This window comes from Notolabrus celidotus, chromosome 6 (genome assembly GCF_009762535.1).
Source record: "Notolabrus celidotus isolate fNotCel1 chromosome 6, fNotCel1.pri, whole genome shotgun sequence".
NCBI classification, from domain to species: Eukaryota; Metazoa; Chordata; class Actinopteri; order Labriformes; family Labridae; genus Notolabrus; species Notolabrus celidotus.
Window position 1 is genome coordinate 15,525,924 of NC_048277.1, and position 21,184 is coordinate 15,547,107.

Consider the following 21,184-nt stretch of genomic DNA (forward strand, 5'->3'; position numbering starts at 1 on the left):
AAAAGGGTTGAAACGGAAACACAGCATCAGAATGATTCACACTTCTAATCATGAGGACACAAGTCACTTCCTGTTTTAGCTGTTGCCATGGTGATACATCTGATGCAAAGCAAGCGTGTTTACAGCCTTTAAACAACATGTGAAAGGTTGTCTTAGGTTCCCTTTTTTCCCTGTAAAGAACATTTAAATTGCCCCTATGTGCATGAAATACACCAGGATAGTGAAGTTAAACTTGCCTTGCCATTTGTCATCATTACATTTTCTGTTTTATGAAGAGTTACTGAAAAGTAAATGTTTAATCATCTGAATTTAAACAGTGAGATACACTTCATGACTTCACAAATACAAAGATTGATATATGGCTGAAAATACAAATGTAAATGGAGACAGTGAATTCCAGACGGATAAGTTAATGAAAAATAGTGTAAGATGGAAAAAATGCAAGGCTGACAAAGGGATTATGAAGACAAATGATTATCCAGCCAGACTTCTTTCCCTCTTAGAACAATATCTGTCCCAGTTTTCTCTCAGGAGGGACAACTTGAACAAAAAGGCTACTCTTTTTGAATGAATAGTATGGCCCTCCACCACCAGGCCCCTTCCTACCTCACTGACCTCCTCCACCATCACACTCCTTCCCGTAACCTGCGCTCCTCACATGCCAACCTCCTGTCCCCACCTCACAGAACCAAGCACCGAACCTGGGGGGACAGAGCCTTCTCAGTAGCCGCCCCCCATCCTCTGGAACTCACTCCCCTCCCATATACAAAACTGCTCTGACCCTTCAGCTTTCAAATCTCTTTTAAAAACTCTCCTTTTTAAGTTAGCTTTTCATTTGTGATTGTACTGTTGTGTTGTTTTGTTTGATCTGTGTTATTTGTCATTTGTTTATTTTGCTTGTATTGATTTTAACAATTGTACAGTGTCTTTGAGTTTTTGAAAAAGCGCTATATAAATAAAATGTATTATTATTATTATTAATGTGTAACATTTTCTGTGATTGATAATCTCTATTCAAACAGCTAAACATACTAACAGTCACATGTAGGCCAGACGAAGACTGAAAAAAGTTAATGGTCAACACTTGAGTATTTCAGAATGGACAGAACGTTTAATCACTGTCAACCTAAAGAGCTAAATAAACTTGTTGACCTTACTTAAACTGACACCTAATAGTCTGTTTGAACTTACATGTGGGTCATATTTACATTCCAGTGTAAAGTGGCCTAAAAAAGACAATAAACTACCTAAAAGCAGCCTCCGTGAGTTCTAAGGAACCAAGGTGTCAGGGTTATTATCTGCTAGCTTTGTTGTGTGACACTATAGTAACACAATAAAGAAAACAGCTGTGTCATGGGCATGAGTGGATCCTAAGTTAAACATCAGACAGCTGAGTCAGCCGATACACAAAGTGAAAAAAAAAAAGGTTTCCATGATGGTTACTGAGTGAGGACACACACATACATAAGACGTCCTCGTGGCTGGGAATCATTGCGGTATGGCACCTCCTCAGCATTCCTTTTTAGTCAGCGCGTCTTTTTCCCTCCAACCGACACAGTCACTGGAATGTGACTGGAGGAGGTTGCAAGATGTCCATATACGCACAGAGGCAGATGAATCCCGCCATCACAGTCATTATGAGTGTTTGCCCAGATGTGGTGTAATGATGAGAACTAAATGGTTTACAGTTACTGGTGTTGAATGTTTTAATGCCATGTTGGTTGATGACAAAGATAACATTTAGATACCATACATTGTAACTTGTTACACACACACTACAAAAAAAGGGATCTCTTATGATTAACTAGACAGATGTTTTTGTCTTCATATGAAACAGTCTGTTAATACTCTCTGTTAACTGAAACTATTGAGAGGGAACTGTTATATATTTATACAGTTTGCTGCCTGTACTTGGAGGAGGGGGGTCAGGAGCATGGCTACCCATTAGAGGTCAGGAATAACTGTATTCATCTTAAATATAGCAATGACAACCAGTATTTAATTTAATTCTCAACACTATTTATGTAAATAATTTAAATTAATATCTTATTCATTGTTCCTGTTGAAAATAGCATCTCCCCAAAACACGGACACTCCTCCCCTACTGCACTCTTCTGAAAATAGTATAAGAAATGTCTTATTTTTGGAACATACTGTCAAAACGTCAGAATAGCAGACCAAACATGACCTACTAGAACAAGCATTCACTCTTATAAGGCTAACTAGGCAAGCTATGTAGGAGCATGCTTGACATGCCAGAACCTGTACATAAATGGGGTAGGAAGGAGAAGAATCAACTCGAGTTTTGAAGGCTTTTGACGATAGACTCTTTAATAAATGGACATCGTATCTGTGACGTCAGCCATCTGTTTCTGAAGTGTTGTTTTGAAGCCAATCGTCAACGTGAGCCATATTAGAAATGCTGAACTCAACCTAACTTCTGTTGCACTAGTGGGAAGTAAAGAGGTGGGCTTTGAGCTGCCTTGCCAACAGCTAGGGTTCCCACCTGCCAATCAAGTCAACTGTACCTATCATAAAGGAGACATTTTAATCTTAATAACACTCCCTGTACAATGTGTTTCGATCGAGAAATTAGCTATTCAGGCTAAACCCCTTTTTTGTACCAGGCTGTAAAACTGTTTATTTGCTGCTTTAAAGATCAGCTTTTTGGAGTTGGTGTGTTTGTGGTTTCCAGTACTTCCGGAGCCAGCCTCAAGCTGACACCCAAGAAACTGCACTTTTAACACTTCTGCATTGCCTTCAATTCCGGCGGTCGGATGTTGACACTTGCTTTTAACTCAAAGATAATGGTAAAGTTGCTTACACTAAGGCATTCAATTATGTGAAGGATGATAAGTAGATCCTGCAAATGACTGCTTAAACTTCCTTTATATATTCCAAAATGTAAACTGGTGACTTCTTTTAGATCAAATAATATTGCTGAGTCTGCTTCTGTTAGCAAGAAGCAAATTCACAGGCTGCTAGAAATGAATTTGATAGGTTAGCTAGCTCCAGGATATTAATTAATGAACCCCTCAAAGCTACATCAAAGTATTGGACATGGTCTCAGTGATATCTCTAATTAGTTTCTCAGGAGGGGTTATAAAGCCCAATGATTGCAATTGCCATATTGGAGATGCTGATTCCAATTGAGTTCCAGTTCATCTAGTAATAGGCAAAGAAGTGGAATTGAGGCCTCCTGGTAAACAAGTTTGATTATGCTGTTAAAATGAGCATTTTATCATAGATTGTTTGTTTCCAAAGGTTACTGTTTGGTAAAAGTAATGAAGTGTAATAAGTACTTGTTTATATAGGAGAGCATGTTGAGAGAGGCACGTGTTGATAAGAATCAGTTACATTCAGGAAGGGATGATTTATTTGACACCTAAGGCCTCTGGGTAATTTCAGTGGACAGGCATGGTCTTAAGTGTATCCTTACCCTGTATCCCTGTCTCTTTGTCCTTTAGGTGAGCTGTGCCTCAACCTGCAGTGTCTCAGGATGAGTGAACAGACATCATGGGAGCATGACTGGAGTGCTTCAAAAGGTCTGGCTTTGTGCAATGACAACAAAGTAGGGCCTCGCTTATGATTGGGTGGTGGGACGGCAGAGCAGGCGTGTTTGGACAGTGAGAGTCAGAGAGTTGTATAGCCATCAGGAATGTCCAGCATCATCCCGATGCTTGGCCATATACTCTCAGTCAGCATGGCGTTGCCAAAGCGTGGTAATCTTATCTCACAGGTGGAATCTTTGTATGCAGTTTCTGGTTTACATATACCTGCTTTCTTTGAAATTGAGCCATGTGTTCTGAGCCTTGAAGGAAGCTTTTCAGAGAATGACATGGTCTAACTCAGACAGAAGAAGGAAGAGGGAGTATGACATGGTAATTTCATGGTAGGCTTTGTGAGTTAAGTCTGCATAACAGTTTATTACAACCTTTATTTTCACAAAGAGGGATAATCTTTAACTTTAAAAGCTACTGCCAACTTGGAATCTAAGAGCCAGTTTTCTTGTCTTACCACTAAAATTTCAATTTTCAAGCCCCAAATGAGTGTGATAATGGATTCCTAGTTAAAAAAAATGCATATGAGATTTAAAAGATGACTGAATGGAGGAGTGCTGGTGGTGAGGAGAAAAGGGGAGACCAGAGGAAATCCTGCCAACAATGGCAGAACAAACTTGAGCGTGAGATAATGTGGATGAGAGAAAGCCTCTCACCAACACTGGTGATCATTCACAAAGCCTGTTCACACAGTGAAATATGTGTCTCTTTCTGTATGAGACAGAGAAAATGACAGTGAGGGATTCCTCAAAGGCAAATCAGATTAAAATGGCTCATTACTGGATGATTCAACTGGCTCGTTGATTTGCTATCATTGCGTTAAAGTCAGGCAAATTACTTGTGATTTTTATATCATGCTAAGAAACATTAACTTTCTTAAAACACTGGAAAAACTTCAAGCTGAATCAGATCACAGTTTCATCATTTTACCCAGTTATTTTGTCCCAAATTATAGTACCCTATAAAATATAAGATGCGGTCAGCTTATCTCCATGGTGGCAAAAGAAGAGCAACAAGCAACAAGACTGAGAATTAAGAAAAACATATTTGATCTCCTTTGATACCCTTCAGTCAATAAATATCAAGCTTTGATAGAGAACAGTAGTCCTGGGTGTGGCTGAATCCAGGCTTTGTAAAGTGTGGTGTGCACTACACCTACCGCCTAGTTTTACTTTTGTTTTCAATTAAGATGTAGTTCCAGCCCTTTATTGGATGTACAGAAAACCCCTCAGACATGGACTTCAGTCATTGGGACTGCCTCTGCCGTTTGGAAAAACACATTTATGAGACACCGGATATGAAGGACTTCCAAATATCAGCACAACAAAATTGCACACTCGCCCACTTTGGTCTCCATAGCAACTGCCTCCATCACTCTGCGCCGTGAGTACAGGAAGAGTGTCCATGAGTCTGACCTACACACCAACCCGAGCCCCCGCTCTATCTTCAAAACCTGAGCGCAGTTCATCAAAAGCTCGGTGGCAACAAATCTGAAGCCTTCTGTCTGGCGACTTTCTTATCCAGCTGTTACGCATAACAAGATTGCCGGTCAGAGATTGGCGGCTGCAGTCAGAGGCGTAAGTGTCAGACTGTGACTGGAAAGCCAAAGAAATGTCAGAGTGTGGTTTGGTGCATTTGCAGAGCTGGTATTTGGAAGGGCATTGTTCAAGCGCTCTGCCAAACAGGTCCAGTCAAGCTGATAGTGAAATGAGGTTCAGCTGGTTCAGTGTATTAAAGGAACATGATTTCACATTTTGATGTTTTAACAAGGCCGTGTTCGAACAGAAAAAGGATACAATAAGAATTGTGTTTATCGGCATACATATAAGGTCTGAAGGACATTACCTAACACACACATCCTAGTAGGGGTTAGGGTATGGTCGGACAAGTAGAGGAGCACTTGCATCCAGTTCTAAGAAATTGAACACGTGGTTAACACCCTTTCAGTATTCAAACAGTTTCCTGTCACAGTGCTGCCAAGGATACAGATATGCCTTCTCATCATAAGGTGCAAAATGCACGGAAAAACTGAGTGTAAATACACACATTTGCATTAACTTCCTGTCAATTTTTTCTTTCTGCGTGCTTCGATGGCAGCTCAAACATCCGTTTTGCCTGCTTAAGTAGCTGATTCAATTTCATCATTGATCCTGATCTATGATCTGTGAAACAACTATATCTCTACCCAGCAGCTGGTGTAGTCGAGGCCACTGATGAAGACTTGCACAACACAGCAGTTGCATTATGAACACGGCTGATCGAGCAATAGCATATTTATATTCAATGAGGAGGAGATAAGTGGAAAAAAGGGATAGGGGTCTGGCTGAGAGGAGATGATGCAAGATGTTGGAAAGTGATAAAAGAGTTGTACTAATAGTGACATTGACACTTTTAACACAAACACTGCTTCAGAAAAACCTGCATGTGAACATCACTGACTCCTGCCCACATTATTGTTTGCTGATTATGACTCGGGCTTAAACGTTAAAGGGCACTGTTTTGTCCTCCCCTCACTTTTTATTGGAGTGTACCTTCCATCACCGTGGCAACTAGCCCTGTGGAAGGTGTATGTGTAGGTCTGCAAATGGCTAGCCGAACAGTGGGCATACTGTAGGAAACAGCTGGGCTGTGCCAATTGCCTGTACACCCCCACTGTATGTCTCCCTCCTAGACACAGAATGCACACATCCCTGTGCAACACCACAGCAACCAGCGGACAAAATGTCCCCGCTTCTCAGTCATTGAAAAGCCGTTAAGAGATTGAAGAGATACGGTTAAAGGCGAGCTGGGAAGAAGCTGGTTTGTTGAGTTATTATCAGTGATCAGTGATTTTCACTACAGCCCAGGCTGTAGAAGCATGAAATATTAATGTAGTTCCTCTACCTGCATAGCAACGACTCACTTTAGGTTGTTTACACTCTGAATATAAATGTAGAAAACCCATCTTGTAAATCAGTTAATGTAGCACAGAAAAAAACATGACTATATAAGCAGCTCAAGGGCAGAGCTTTTGGCTTGTTCAGTTACATTAAGTGCACTGATGTTCTTAATGAAGACACTGCCCTTGTAGTAGCGTGTGATATGTAAATAAAAATAAAAGCAAATGACTGAGATCACAACTTCCCCATTTCAGTAGTTTAAAAAATAATACCCAAACCTGCTCACGCACATTAAGGATAAGCTACGTCTGACTGGTGTGAATACATTTGTAAACAGCTGTACGGCCCACATTAATAGCAGAGATAAACATCTGCCAGCAGAGGCTGACCTGTATACTCAGCCCAGCAAATTATCTTAATTGGCTTCTATGAACACATTTATTATGTAATCTCTGAAGAGTAATTAAATTGAATAGGATACGCTCATTCATTTAGATAAACATACATCAGCAATTTCCCTGGTAGCTGTTTAACACGATTAAGATTTTTACAAGTTTTAATGAGAGGCGCAGACATGTCAAGGTTGAAGAACATGTTTTTTATTGGAATCTAAGGAAGCCAGAAACTAATCTATTGCATTCATTTTGTACACACTTGAAGAATTGCAGAATAGGTTTTCAGGGATGTTGTAGCATCCGTTTTAAATAAGTTAAAACACTGAAACGGACAATTAATTATTAGTTGGAATTGGTTTGAATTTAGGTCTTTCGATTAGAAACTGGATTGCCACATATGCTCAGTAATAAATATATTTGACCAATGAACAATGTTCTACAGTAGTGATTCATGATATAGTGCAGATTATCTGGAACTAAAAAACAGAACTTGAAACAGTTTGCCGTTTTTTTTTTTTTATATATAACACGTGTAATATTACAGGATGTAAGATTTTCCTTTGTATCTTGATCATATTTCTGTTAGAATCTTTCATCAGAAAGCCAGTTTAACTCCTCCACCACAAAGCCTGGTGGTTACCTGTCATATTTAAGCCACAAACACAAGTTAATAATATGTACAAGCTTAGATCTGCTCACAAACATGAAAACTTTCTTTCAACCCAGGCTTTGTCACGCAAGAGTTTGTGGCTCAGTCTTGCAAATCACTTTGCTTTCACTTTGTTTCTCAGGCTAGGGCCATGTGTTGGGGTTTTTCTAGGTTAGCTCTGAATTTATCTAGAAACCGAGAGGCTAATTCATCATCAACCAGCCGTCCATCACTTGAAAGTGTAACCGTCATCAGCTGCCTGGTGCGCAGGGTCAGGTCATCCTCGCACAGTTGCAACTCAGACCTGGAGGTCCCGACTGCGAGGATACACGCCTGAGGGGGGTTAATCACTGCGCTGAAGCCACTGATACCGAACATCCCAAGGTTAGATATACTGCCAGACAGAGAGATGGAGAAGAGAGGGAGGAAAAGAGAAGGTACACATAAGACATGATTGGTCAAGCTCAGCAGGGGAGACAAATCCATAAAGTTAACAAAGCAGACATAATGATGCTACTAAAACCAGCTCCATGACACAAAACATCTCATAGGTAAAAAATGAGACGGCTTACAAATATCATTGCCATGAAGATCTTCATTTACAAATACACTGATCAGTAATGATTTGGACAGCAGCTCCAGCCTCCAAATGTCTTCCTAAATGTTGTTTATGGTGAACAAGACTGACACGAGGGCAGTTTGCTGTTTCCCTTAATGAGAATTATAGCTCAGGGGGATGGAAAAAGAGATAGAGGAAGTGCGTACACATATATATCCTCAGGAGGGCAAAAAGGGCTGCATCTCCATAGGAATTCATCGCTCCTGCCTGACACAGAAACCCCATTTATGTCTAAATGACACCATTAATTCTAATGAGTTGAAAAGCCTCGCCTCCACTTTTCTGCAATTGATGGCACAGTAACTGATGATACTTGTCGCCTCAGAGCACGATCAGTTCAGGGGCGTATGAAATGTAGAATATGCATAATGTATTGACTATCTGTGAAACTTGATTTAAGCCATAATGGTAGGAATTCAAGATGGCCATCTTATTGCTGAGCTATAAATGAAACTGAGATATAATGAGATGAGATGAAAGCAGCAGCAGCAGTGTGCTCAGATAAATACCAACTACAGAAATGAACAAGGCTGGAAAATAAAACATTATTTTGTGATGTCACATCTCTTTTATAGGCCTTCTCTGTAACAAAGAAGCAATACGTGTCTTAGAGTTACCTAAATGAGCCTCCTTGGTACTCCTCAGGTAGAAGTTTTCCATCTCTGGCCTTCTGGGCAAGTGTCTGCAGAAACATTAAACATAAAACAGATGAAATAGAATGTACATACAGTGATCACAAAAGACCATGCATCACAGAGGACATATATGATTTGTCCATGGGAATGAGAGACCTAAATATACGCAATTGGGGTTAACAGTTACATTTTGTACAAAACAAACAAACAAACAAATCGATCAATCAGAATTTAATTTAATTTAATTCTCAAGAATCAACAATCATGCAACATCTCTAATTAAAAATGGTGCTGTGAGCTAAATGCTGATGTCAGCTAGCTATAACAGTCGAAAAATGACAAGCTAACAGGTCTATGTTTGGCATGTGCAGTGTTTACATGTTAGCATGTGTTAGCATGATTGCATTTGCTTATAAACACTGGACAACCTAAAGCTGAATCAGATAACAGTTTCATTAGTTTCCCCAGGTATTTTCGTCCCAAGTTATAGTACCTGATAAAATATAAGATGCTGACAGCTTATCTCCACGATCAGACCCAAAACAAGAGCAAATTGCACCAAGCTGCAAAACTTCAAGGGTGTGTTTGCACTTGAATATCATAGCGCAGCATGCTTAATGAACTGAACATTGAGATGGAGCAGATAGCAGGGAATATACTGCAAAGTTCTTGGTGCTATGAGCAGCCACAATCCACTCTAACTGAACATAATATACTAGCAGACATAGACCGCATTTATTATCCAAACCTGTTTATTGATATTCTGGCAGTCCAACAAGGATAGGAAACAGTGTCTGTCTTCAATAGCAAACTATCCACAGAGCTGTTTTAACACATCATCATCATGACACATTTCTTACATTATCACTGTCCAGAACAATTATTTCCAAGTGTTTTAAGCCTTTAAGTCTAAGTGTTATATCATTCTGTATATTTTCGGTGAAAGGTCACAGGGGCCAACTCTCAAAGATCTTGTTTTAGAAAATGATTAAATGTTCAATACCAAGGGCTGAGATAAATGGAAACTATCACAGAGTGCATTGCTCAAATGAAGGAAGGGAATTGAAAACACCCAGAAGAGAAGATGAGACATCTGGCAGGGAAAACCAACACACTACTGCAGCCAGGTTCAGTGAATTCATGTTCAATCAGGGCATAAATAAAAGCCACAACCTTGAAGAAAACACAACATTTGTGTCTACAGAGACTGAAGTATGTTGAGAGTATCATGTCTACTGCGAGAATGTGCTACAGGATTCATTAGACCTTCACTAAGCATTCCAGGTATTCAAGAATTAGAGAGCAGTGCAACAGATTAAGTATGTGTGCTTATGCTGTACAGGCCACATTTGACTTTGTATAAAGAGTGGGTCACCGTAAAAAAAAAAAAAAAGATAACATCAAACGTATCTTTTTCCAAGCTTGTCCTGTGAATTAGATTTAAACGGCTTGATTGCCACAATAATCAACCTGAACTTCTTTCAAATGGAAATGTTCTCAAAGGTTAATGCAGGACCACAACCAATACACAGAGTTCAATACAGTGGGAAATGGTGGGCACATTTGAGATGAGAGCTTTCAACACAAAGCCATCTCATGTAGCACTCCATCACATCAATAGCCAGCAGCAACCTCTCTTCCCTTCATTCAAACCACATGTTGATTTTAATTTGAGAATAATAAGGACTTGCAAATGTGGATTTAACTCAAGGCAGCAGCATAACTAAACTGAATAGCAGTGGGTGGCAAAGCACATTCTGAAGGCTTAAGTGGACTGCTTGGAGTGCCAGTGCTTTGTAGCAGCTGCTGTGTGTGTATGTGTGTGTGTGTGTGTGTTTGTTTGCTCGAATGTTGTGATGTTTCAGCAGTGATTTGATCGGTAAGCACCAACAACAAGACATTATTTGACCTGAAGACATCTTCTTTTTTCATGAAGACAACATATGTTATTGAATCCACCAAGTTGATGATCTTATTTTGTGCCATTGAAAGGACAAAAGGTTTTGTTTTTTTTATAAAAACAGCATTTCAAAAGGATGGCAGACAAATACAGCAACTGCAAGAACTTTCTGTACCAGCAAGTTACACCTGCAGTCCAACATCACGACACATTTATTATTCTTATATACAACTGGATTTGAGGTTAACTTGGACTCATGAATGCATATATTTGTAGCATCAATAGCACTAAAAGGCTATTAAGCATGAGTCTGGTTCTGCTACAGGGTTCTGCCTGTTACAGGGAAGCTCTTCCTTGCAACTGTTAGGTTGTGTTAAGTGTTTTGCTTATTGGGAATAAGAATAAGAACAGTTAAAGAATCATATCTATCTTAATGAAGGGTCTTTGTCAATATTTAACATAGAGTAAGTCTAGACCTGCTCTTTTTGTGATGTGTCTTGAGATCAGATTTGTTATGAACTGGTTTTATATAAATTGAAAATGTTTAACTTGACTAAAGACAGTTGGAAATATCTGATTCATAAAAAGGATACTTAAACAATGCATGTTGTTAAGCTTCTTGCTAATCTCTGTGTTAAAGCTAGGGTTGGTAGCCACGAAAAACTAGCATGAATGTGAATGTAGCATTTCCTCAGGACTCCGTCTTGAAAAATGCCTTCAAGAAGTGTTCACGAAAAAAAAGCAAGTTGGGTTGGGTGTGTCTAGATTAAATCACACTGCATAAACTCTATCAAACTATGTGCTGAGGCGACACATCATTGCAATTATCACTAAAGCACCGTATTCACAGTTAGTTATGCTTTTATTGAATTGGATTAAGTGCTCAGATGTCTGTCCAGACATACAGGCAGCACCTTAATTACTGTATAAATTACATCTTTTGCATGATCTGTTTGCACAAATTATGCCATTACAGCTTAGTCATGAATACTGTAATCTGAGCAGAAGCGTGCCTAAAACTTTATTACACACCCATTTCCTCTTTCCCTTTCTCATGGACAACTGCTACGACACTATGTTCAATCCTGCTGCTAGGTTCATACTGGTACCAATATACTAATTAAGCTACTGTTGAGCTGTGCTTCTGCTATTAATACTGCTACAACACTGTGCTGTGGATGCAGACATGAGTCTCCCATGTATCAGACTTTGTATCTTCACTTAGATGTTAGTGCCGGTGAGTGTTAGCATAATTGCTAACCTCATCTTTTGAAATCGATGTTTGCTCTTTGTTTGTGTATATGTTTCTTTGATAAAGAAGTGATTGGGACTAATAATCAAGTAAATGTCTATACATGCATATCAACTTTGTAAATGAAGGTCTGTCCTCAGCTGCTGACAGTGAACAGGACAAACAGCTGAACTGATGAACAGAAAAGAAGGTATCTTTGCATGCAATCAAATTCAAACTAGACTGTGAAGACATCTCAACAGATGCCCATAGAGTTTGTTTTCCCATACAGCTGGGTTGAGCTCAGGTCTCCACTCCCTTATCTATTCCTACAAACAAATCATGAGCGTGTCTTCACCTGAAGTGACACACTGAAGGTCCCCACAGCTTAGAGTTATAATCTACCAGGTCAAAGAAAGCATGAGAAATATGCATGAGGGCCTTAGAGAACAGCTATGACAAAACGTTGACCTCTTAATGACTTTTAAACATGGGAACATTTTTTATTTGTTATGTTCTCTGGTCCTCACTCTGTCTTACCTTTGCATTAGCTGAAATTTCCTGGACTCCTTTGTTTGCTGCATCCTTGATGATTGGGGTAATGAGGCCCTTGTCGGTGGCCACAGCAATTGAAATATGTACTGAATCAAGCGCCTGGGGTCCATCACCGGACCAGGTCACATTCACCTCTGGCATCTCCTACAATAAGAGGTCAGAGGTCAGCCTGTGTTTTGACAAATAGTAGCAGTGGGAAATAAAAAGTGAGCGTGGCAGCCACTCAAAGTGTGGTAGAAGACAAAGACATGTTATTTCCTTAATATGGCCTTTTCTGCAAAGAGATATATTATGATTCCAAAAAAACCCCAAAACTTATATCACAGTAAATGAGGAAAAAATCATCATCAGGTGGAGAGGGATTATAGTGCATCAATAATCAGAGGATTTTATATGGAAGAGTCTGCTCTACTGGAGCCAACATAACAACATATACATTGTAATTTATAACATTATTATATTTATGAATAATTCTTGGGATATGAACACCAAAAACATTCCTTGGACCTAAAAAAATTCAAACAATGGTAATCAGAAGCTACTTCCTGATTAACCCAGGTCATCTCAGGGTAAAGTACAGTTGCTCTAGCCTGTTTTCAGATCATTAATGTTACACAAGAGAATCGCATTACTCAGTTTTGTGCAGGAGCCAATCCAAACAGGTCTTTTGACCATGTGAGAATTTGTACAGTCAAAAATAGTGCAGGGACTACAAGAGAGACATGTGGTTCTTTGGAAGCTTAAACTCACATTAAGTGGGAAATGTACAGATTTTTGTTCCACATTCCTCACATTTACTGTAACACATGCATCGAACAGGCAGGTTTCTCAGCAACTGCTGGTCCTCCGTACAGTCTGCATGCACCAATGCTGAGCTCTGAGTCGTGTTGTGCATGTTAATGTTTGTGGCCGACAACTTAAAAGGGAAGCATATAATACTCTATGATAAATAATAAAGATAAGCAGACGACATGAAATTGTGCTCTGATCGGATGCTGCTGACACAGTCCTGGGTACAATAACTCAATTAGCAGATCCATCCATCCATCCATCTTCTTCCGCTTATCCGGGTCCGGGTCGCGGGGGCAGCAGTCTCAGCAGGGAAGCCCAGACACTCCTCTCCCCGGCCACTTCCACCAGCTCTTCTGGGAGGATACCGAGGCGCTCCCAGGCCAGCTGAGAGACATAGTCTCGCCAGCGTGTCCTGGGCCTTCCCCGTGGCCTCCTCCCAGTCGGACATGCCCGAAACACCTCCCCAGGGAGACGCCCGGGAGGCATCCTAACCAGATGCCCGAACCACCTCATCTGGCTCCTCTCGATCCAGAGGAGCAGCGGCTCTACTTTGAGCCTCTCCCGGATGTCTGAGCTCCTGACCCTATCTCTAAGGCTGAGCCCAGCCACCCTGCGGAGAAAGCTCATTTCGGCCGCTTGTATTCGCGATCTCGTTCTTTCGGTCACTACCCACAGCTCGTGACCATAGGTGAGGGTCGGAACGTAGATTGACCGGTAAATTGAGAGCTTTGCCTTCTGGCTCAGCTCTCTCTTCACCACGACAGACCGGTACAGCGCCCGCATCACTGCAGACGCCGCCCCGATCCGTCTGTCAATCTCCCGCTCCCTTTTCCCCTCACTCGTGAACAAGACCCCGAGATACTTGAACTCCTCCGCCTGGGGCAAAGACTCCCCTCCGACCCGGAGAGGGCAGGCCACCCTTTTCCGACTGAGCACCATGGCCTCGGACTTGGAGGTGCTGATCCCCATCCCCGCTGCTTCACACTCAGCTGCAAACCGTCCCAGCGCGAGCTGGAGGTCACCGCTCGATGGAGCCAATAGGACGACATCATCTGCAAAGAGCAGAGACGGAATCCCAAGGCCACCGAACCGGAAACCCTCCGCCACTTGGCTGCGCCTAGAAATTCTGTCCATAAAAGTTATGAACAGAACCGGTGACAAAGGGCAGCCCTGGCGGAGTCCAACCCCCACCGGGAACGAATTCGACTTACTGCCGGCAATGCGAACCAGACTCTGGCTCCGACAATACAGAGACTGAATGGCCCGTAGCAACAAGCCATCCACCCCATATTCCCGGAGCACCCTCCAAAGGATACCTCGGGGGACACGGTCGTAAGCCTTCTCCAGGTCCACAAAGCACATGTGGACTGGTTGGGCAAACTCCCATGCCCCCTCCAGCACCCTCCCGAGGGTATAGAGCTGGTCCAGTGTTCCACGGCCAGGACGAAAACCGCATTGTTCCTCCTGTATCCGAGGTTCAACCAACAGCCGGACTCTCCTCTCCAGCACCCTAGAGTAGACTTTCCCAGGGAGGCTGAGGAGTGTGATCCCCCTATAGTTGGAACACACCCTCTGATCCCCCTTCTTGAAAAGGGGGACCACCACACCCGTCTGCCACTCCAGAGGCACCGTCCCCGATGTCCATGCAACGTTGCAGAGGCGTGTCAACCAGGACAGCCCTACAACATCCAGAGCCTTGAGGAACTCGGGGCGGATCTCATCCACCCCCGGGGCCCTGCCGCTTCGGAGCTGTTTGACTGCCTCCGCGACCTCGGCCCCAGTGATGAACGAGCCCACCACCAAATCCCCCGGCTCAGGTCCCTCCTCGGAATGCATGTTGGTGGAATTGAGGAGATCCTCAAGTATTCCTTCCACCGCCCGACTATACTCTCAGTCGAGGTCAGCAGCTCCCCATCCACACTGTAAACAGTGCGAACAAAGGGCCGCTTCCCCTTCCTAAGCCGTCGGACAGTTTGCCAGAACCTCTTCGAGGCCGACTGAAAGTCTTCCTCCATGGCCTCACCAAACCTCTCCCACGCCCGAGTTTTCGCCTCGCCAACCGCCCGGGCCGCAGATCGCTTGGTCTGCCGGTACCTGTCAGCTGCCTCCGGAGTCCCACAAGCCAGCCACGACCTGTAGGACTCCTTCTTCAGCTTGACGGCACCCTTCACCTCTGGTGTCCACCAGCAGGTTCGGGGATTACCGCCACGACTGGCACCAACAGCCTTGCGACCGCAGCTCCGGACAGCCGCCTCAGCAATGGCAACGTTGAACCGGGCCCATTCCGACTCCATGTCCCCCGCCACCCCCGGAACGCGGTCAAAGCTTTGCCGGAGGTGGGAGTTGAAAACCAACCTAACAGGGTCCTCCGCCAGACGTTCCCAGCAGACCCAGACCCTCACTGTTCGTTTGGGTCTGCCAGGTCTGTTAGCAGATAAGCGCATTTTTTCCCTCAGCATTGCCCTTGAATCATCATCAACCTGTATCTTTTTAACAAAATTCGTAAAAAACCTTAATTTATATACCTTTATCCCTCAACTTGTACCACTGAAAGCTAATGGAGATGGATGGTTTCTTTAGAAATTCAATAAACTAGTGAAAAATTGACAAAATAAACAGAGTCTGAGTCTGATCATAGTACCCCTCTCATGATACCAGTTGATTCAACACCGTCATAAGTAAACAAGGAAATAGGAAAACTCCTGATTTTGGAGCCACAATAGCATAATGTATGGACTGCAGATTGCTGTGACCACAAGTTTACAGGTTTGTTCAGCATTTGCACAAGATCAGACACCTTAATAAATGTGTGCAATATAATTCTAAACATGTTAGGAAAGGAATAAAGGAAGGAAGATATGGTAGGTTATGAATTACAAAAGGAGATCTACTTACTTTTAGTGTAACAGCAGCAGCCTTGATAATGAAATCATTAACAGACACTTTGATTTGTTCTGAAAAAGGAACAAGAAAATAATCAAACTCTTATCAAAACCAAAACAAGTGATTTCTGCTTATGAGCATGAGAGCGGCTGTGAGTTAGCTGGATAAAGTTGACCGAAAGTATGACTAAAGACAGATAGAGGGTGAAAAGATATGGATTAACAGGAGATTTCTCTATAAGAGCTATGAAGTGTGAAAATAAATGATACTATGTTACTGTCCGAATCAGTTCCAACACATGGACTTGGTCCGAAGCATTTGTTGCACTTCACAACTCTGTGAGACACACCAGAGGGACAGGCAAGCTTGGCATCGCTGCCAACCTTTACCAGAGTCCATTGGTGAAGCACCAGACGTTTATGAATGCTGCGAGCGGGATGATTAACGAGCTAACCGTGAAATCGCCCTGCTCCTGAACAATGAGGCCCCGCAAAAACAACCGGGGCAGAGAGAATCCCTCAATACACACACAAGCTTGTTAATAGGTCTGGAATGGCCGTCTCATTTCCTCCATGAGAGAGACAGGACCCAGAGAGATTTGCTGTTTGTTTGACAGCTCGGCAAAGTTGAGCTAAATAGGGACAATCTTGTGGTAGTGTGTCGAAGCAAATGATTTAAAATTGAGAAAATTGGCAAGTGTCATTGCTTATTAAAATGAAAATGGTCCAAAGTACTAAGCATCTCAAAAAGCCAGAATATTGTGAAAAAAAAATTATATTATTAAAACTCTAATTCAGTACAGTGACTTGAAATGTAATGTTCTGATATTTTGGGTTATGTTTTTATTTTTGTTTTTTTTGCTATAGATCATAAATAGCTAAACTGAAACAGAAAAATGAGTCAAATTTGAGTCTGGATGACATAAGTATAGTTTATATTAAACTCTCACTTTCTGAAATAATCTATGAAAAATATTCAAGTATTCTCATCATTTGAGATGCATCGGTAAGCCCATTCTCCATTCTCAGGAAATCCACAAAAAGCTGCCGTTAACGACAATATTGTTTTTGGCCAAATGTAGCAATCGTGTAGTAAAGTGACTGTTGTGACACGTGGCTATTGTTCCCTTTCTCTGGTGGTGGTATGAACCACCCTTCACCTTAAGTAGACATGTCATGAGGGGAGTTTCACAAGCAGCTGCGGTTAGCTCAATAACAGTTGCTAGGGGAAGTTATTGTGACTGAAAGAGTAACACAGCAACTGATGAAACATTGGGAATTTGCTGGGTCCTGCTAGTATTTTATTCATTACTCAAGACTCAAATACAGAACATATTCTAATTATACTAGACAAACAGAGTTATTTTACTGAAGTCACACTTGTAATAATCTCTCAAGACCTTTTATGCTTTTAATTTTGTTCTTAATCTCAGACACTGTCATCTACAGTATTTCATAATGTGCATCAAAGAGGAAACTCCTGGAACCACAAAGTTGTAACAACTCTTGTGGAAAACTTTAGCACTCTGTATGCAAAAGTAAACACATCTTCACTTTCTGAACTACATTGAGTAATTTTAAGCTAGCAGAGGCCACCTTCACATCAGTCAAAGGAGATAAGAATTGCATGATATGTTTGACTAACCATGTGTGTCTTATCAAGATGGGATAAGCCTTGTCTTGTAGCGTGTGGTGAGAAGAAAGCAGATCTGATTGGTGTCAGATATGGGTGTTTTCTCAATCCCACAACACACCATTTAGCTCTTAAAAGGGCGATGGCTTCCATTTACATCCCATTACTACCTGCTTTATAACTTGTGAACTCCCATCAAACCATAAATATCTATAGAAACAGAGGTTCATGACCAACCAGACAGAGAAAACATGTTCCAAAGCTTCTTCGATGCAAAAGACTGTCCTCTTTGTGAAAGGTGCGGTCATGGGAAAAGCCTGAAATCTACATCTTCATGGAAAAATTCCCTCCAAATGTTACTGTCAGACATTCAGTAAATGACAAGAGTAAGGCAAAAATCATACACACTCAACTCTGGTTTTTCTATTTATACCTTTGGCCAAGTCTTTGCGGAGATGCATGACAGAAGCCATGTCACAGTCAACCGACGCGTACGCGTGGGGGATGGTGGTCTTTGATTGCGTTAGTCTTTGAGCGATCACACGGCGGACATTTGTGGCAGGGATCTCTGTGAAAGTGCCCTAAAGGGGGACAAGTGGAAAGAAGGGAAGTAAGTCATTAAAACAGGAGTAAAGGGAATTTTGAGATGGACAAAAGGGGGGGAGAAAGTGAGACAAATCTTGTAATCCACTGAGTGCTTAAAAACGTTGTTGAGATAACAATGTAAAGACAAGTGTGTAAAATGAGTATATGATAGGTAAGGACTGACTGGCTTTGTAAAACGTGTGTATCGTGTTATTCATAGACCTAGACTTTGACGTCAATATTCATATTTTGCAGCATACGCACGAAGAACAAACCTCAAACCTATGTAGGAAGATAGATAGGCAGCTGAGGCTGATGGTATCCTGTTCTACATTCAGCACTACTACAGAAAACCAATGTGCTTTGTAAACAGTGTGTGTGTGTGTGTGTGTGTGTGTGTGTGTGTGTGTGTGTGTGTGTGTGTGTGTGTGTGTGTGTGTGTGTGTGTGTGTGTGTGACACAAAATATGAAGTTCTCACAGGTGCTCCTGGTTTCCCTGGTACAGAGAGTGGAGGTATGTTGGGTCTGCTGCCTGGAGGTGGAGGGGGAGCTGCTGGGGTGGGAACAGGACTCGGGGGAGGTGGGGCAGCTGTGGCTGCGGTTGTTTTGGTGGCAGGATACTTCTTCAGGAGATTCAGTGCATCTCTGTTGACAATAAAAAGCAACAACATACAAAGTATGAGTGTATTTTGGTATATACACTGCCAGTCAAAAGTTTGGACACACCTTCTCATTCAATGGTTTTCATTTATTTTGATTATTTTTGACATTGTAGATTAATACTGAGGACATCAAAACTATGAAATAATATACTTTAGTCATAATAAGGATTACAACAGTAGTCAAATAGAGCAACCCATGGTGTACTAACCCTAGCTCTGAACAACACAACTGATCAAACACATTAAGAAGGCAAGTCATTCTACAAATGAACTCTTGACAAGGCTCATGTTAATTAGAAACCTTCTAGGAGACCACTTCATGAAGCAGATTGAGAGAATACCAAGAGTGTACAAAGATGTCATGAAGGAAAAAGGGGGCTAAAATATAAAACATATTCTGCTTTGTTTAACACTTTTTTGTTCATTAAATAATTCCATATGTGTTCTTTCATAGTTGTGATGTCTTCAGTATTAATCTACAGTGTTTCAAATAATTAAAATAAATATAAACCCTTGAATGAGAAGGTGTTTCCAAACTTTTGACTGGTTGTGTATGTATGGAATAATTTGAGTTATCATATCACAATGATGTTGGCTAGTAAAAAGCTGTCCAGAAACACATATGTAACTGCACTCCCTTAATGGTTAACATTGTACATCTAGTGTGGCATAGTTGAAACACAGGGTTATGGCACTGTAAACAGGAATTACATTCATTATAAGGCCAGCTGATACTTTTCGCTTTGGAAAAAAAAGGCAGAGGAGAACTGATTTAGGCTGATATAAATAGTAACAAGCTGTAAGCATAATTAATCCAATACAGCAGTCAACACAACCGGACACTGTAAGACACTGGAACAGCTCAGAAGAGGACGAATATTTAGTCTGGGTAAGATAAAATATTCCTAATATGAGACCTGTTCAAGCGCTAACATTTACTGGCACAAATGCTTCCTCATAACTTCCTCAGAAAGACTTACTGTGCCATTGCTTTTTGTAAAGCTCATTATAGGTCCATATTTGTAGAGCAGCAGAAGTGAACTGATAAACTATGCCATATAAAGCTGACAAAAGCTGTTTTTCTTTTTCTAATGTTGACAGTCTATTTATAACTGAAGAAAACTAATCAAACTTCTTCTTTCCTCATCAAAGGGCATTTTTTTTATTCTCCATTGACAAATATGAATGCAATTAGTGTAGAAAGCACTAATTACACTGGTGCAGCTTATGACAGCATCGATGCATTATTCACCCTTTTGCTCCAACTTGGAAAGCTTATCAGCAGCTCTCTGCTCGTTTTGTCTGAGTTGTATTTGTGTCAGACTCCCACAGAGGGGTAACTCTCGGTTGTTCACCAGCGGATTGGCGTCATGAGAATCATTTGCAAGTCACAAACAAATCCCTGCAGGCCAAGGCCAGACAGGATCAGGTGTCAGCTGCAGCACATTCAAAACATTGTTTTTTTTATTAACCCTCCCGCTGGCAGGGAATTTTCTGATTTTCATGCTACATCTTTGTCCTTAGGCACAAAAATAAAACAGCAAAATCTCATTAGTTGTTGGTACAGATGCCCTTTGGATTGTTAAAAGACATCCTTCACACCATGCCTTAAGGTAATAATTGAACAAACAGATCATCCAACACCTAACTTACAGGATTCACACTACCTCAAGCTAACTGTAAAAAGCAAAATGATTGACCCTGGATTTCTTTCACCCATTAATTTTGTTCTTAGCAGTGAAAGAGGTGGGAGGGGAAGGTATCAGGTGTACCTGCTTGGAGCTCTCTAGTTCCAGCTCAATGCACTGGGGTCCAACTCATACACATCCAGTCTTCTGTCTGGACCAGCTGCCTCTGACCTCACCATGTAGCCGGGAATTGTCTGGGCCCCCCAGCTATTCTCTCTTTCCTGGGCTGCATCTTTCTATTTCCTCTAGCACATTAGCTCCTCCCTTTCTTTCTCTGATAGGAGTATTTGTTTGTGGAGGGGTTGAGGGAACTTGGAAATCCCCCGGCTAACCTGAGAGGACCACATTGAGTTTCCCATGAAAACAGACCACTACATACAGAACATGTATAAGGAGAATAAGAAACAGCAGCTTAGGTATTAAAATAAGGTCAGAGATGGGACATAAGAAGCTACAAATTCTAGTGAATAAAAACAGAGGACAAGTGAAGCAAGATAAAGGGAGCAAATCATCTACAGT

General features: G+C 41.6%; 1 protein-coding gene across 1 annotated transcript in view; it reads right to left on the reverse strand.

The window, feature by feature from the left end:
* Window positions 1-7,016: 7,016 nt before the first annotated feature.
* pdhx (pyruvate dehydrogenase complex component X) overlaps window positions 7,017-21,184 on the reverse strand; it is a 34,693-nt gene continuing 20,525 nt past the window's right edge. The window contains exons 6-11 of the mRNA XM_034685841.1: window positions 18,795-18,960; window positions 18,164-18,311; window positions 16,111-16,169; window positions 12,409-12,567; window positions 8,720-8,784; window positions 7,017-7,877 (exon numbers count right to left, since the gene is read on the reverse strand). Of these exons, the coding sequence (XP_034541732.1) occupies window positions 7,622-7,877; window positions 8,720-8,784; window positions 12,409-12,567; window positions 16,111-16,169; window positions 18,164-18,311; window positions 18,795-18,960 (853 nt within the window). The 3' untranslated portion in view covers window positions 7,017-7,621. The remainder of the gene's footprint in view (window positions 7,878-8,719; window positions 8,785-12,408; window positions 12,568-16,110; window positions 16,170-18,163; window positions 18,312-18,794; window positions 18,961-21,184) is intronic.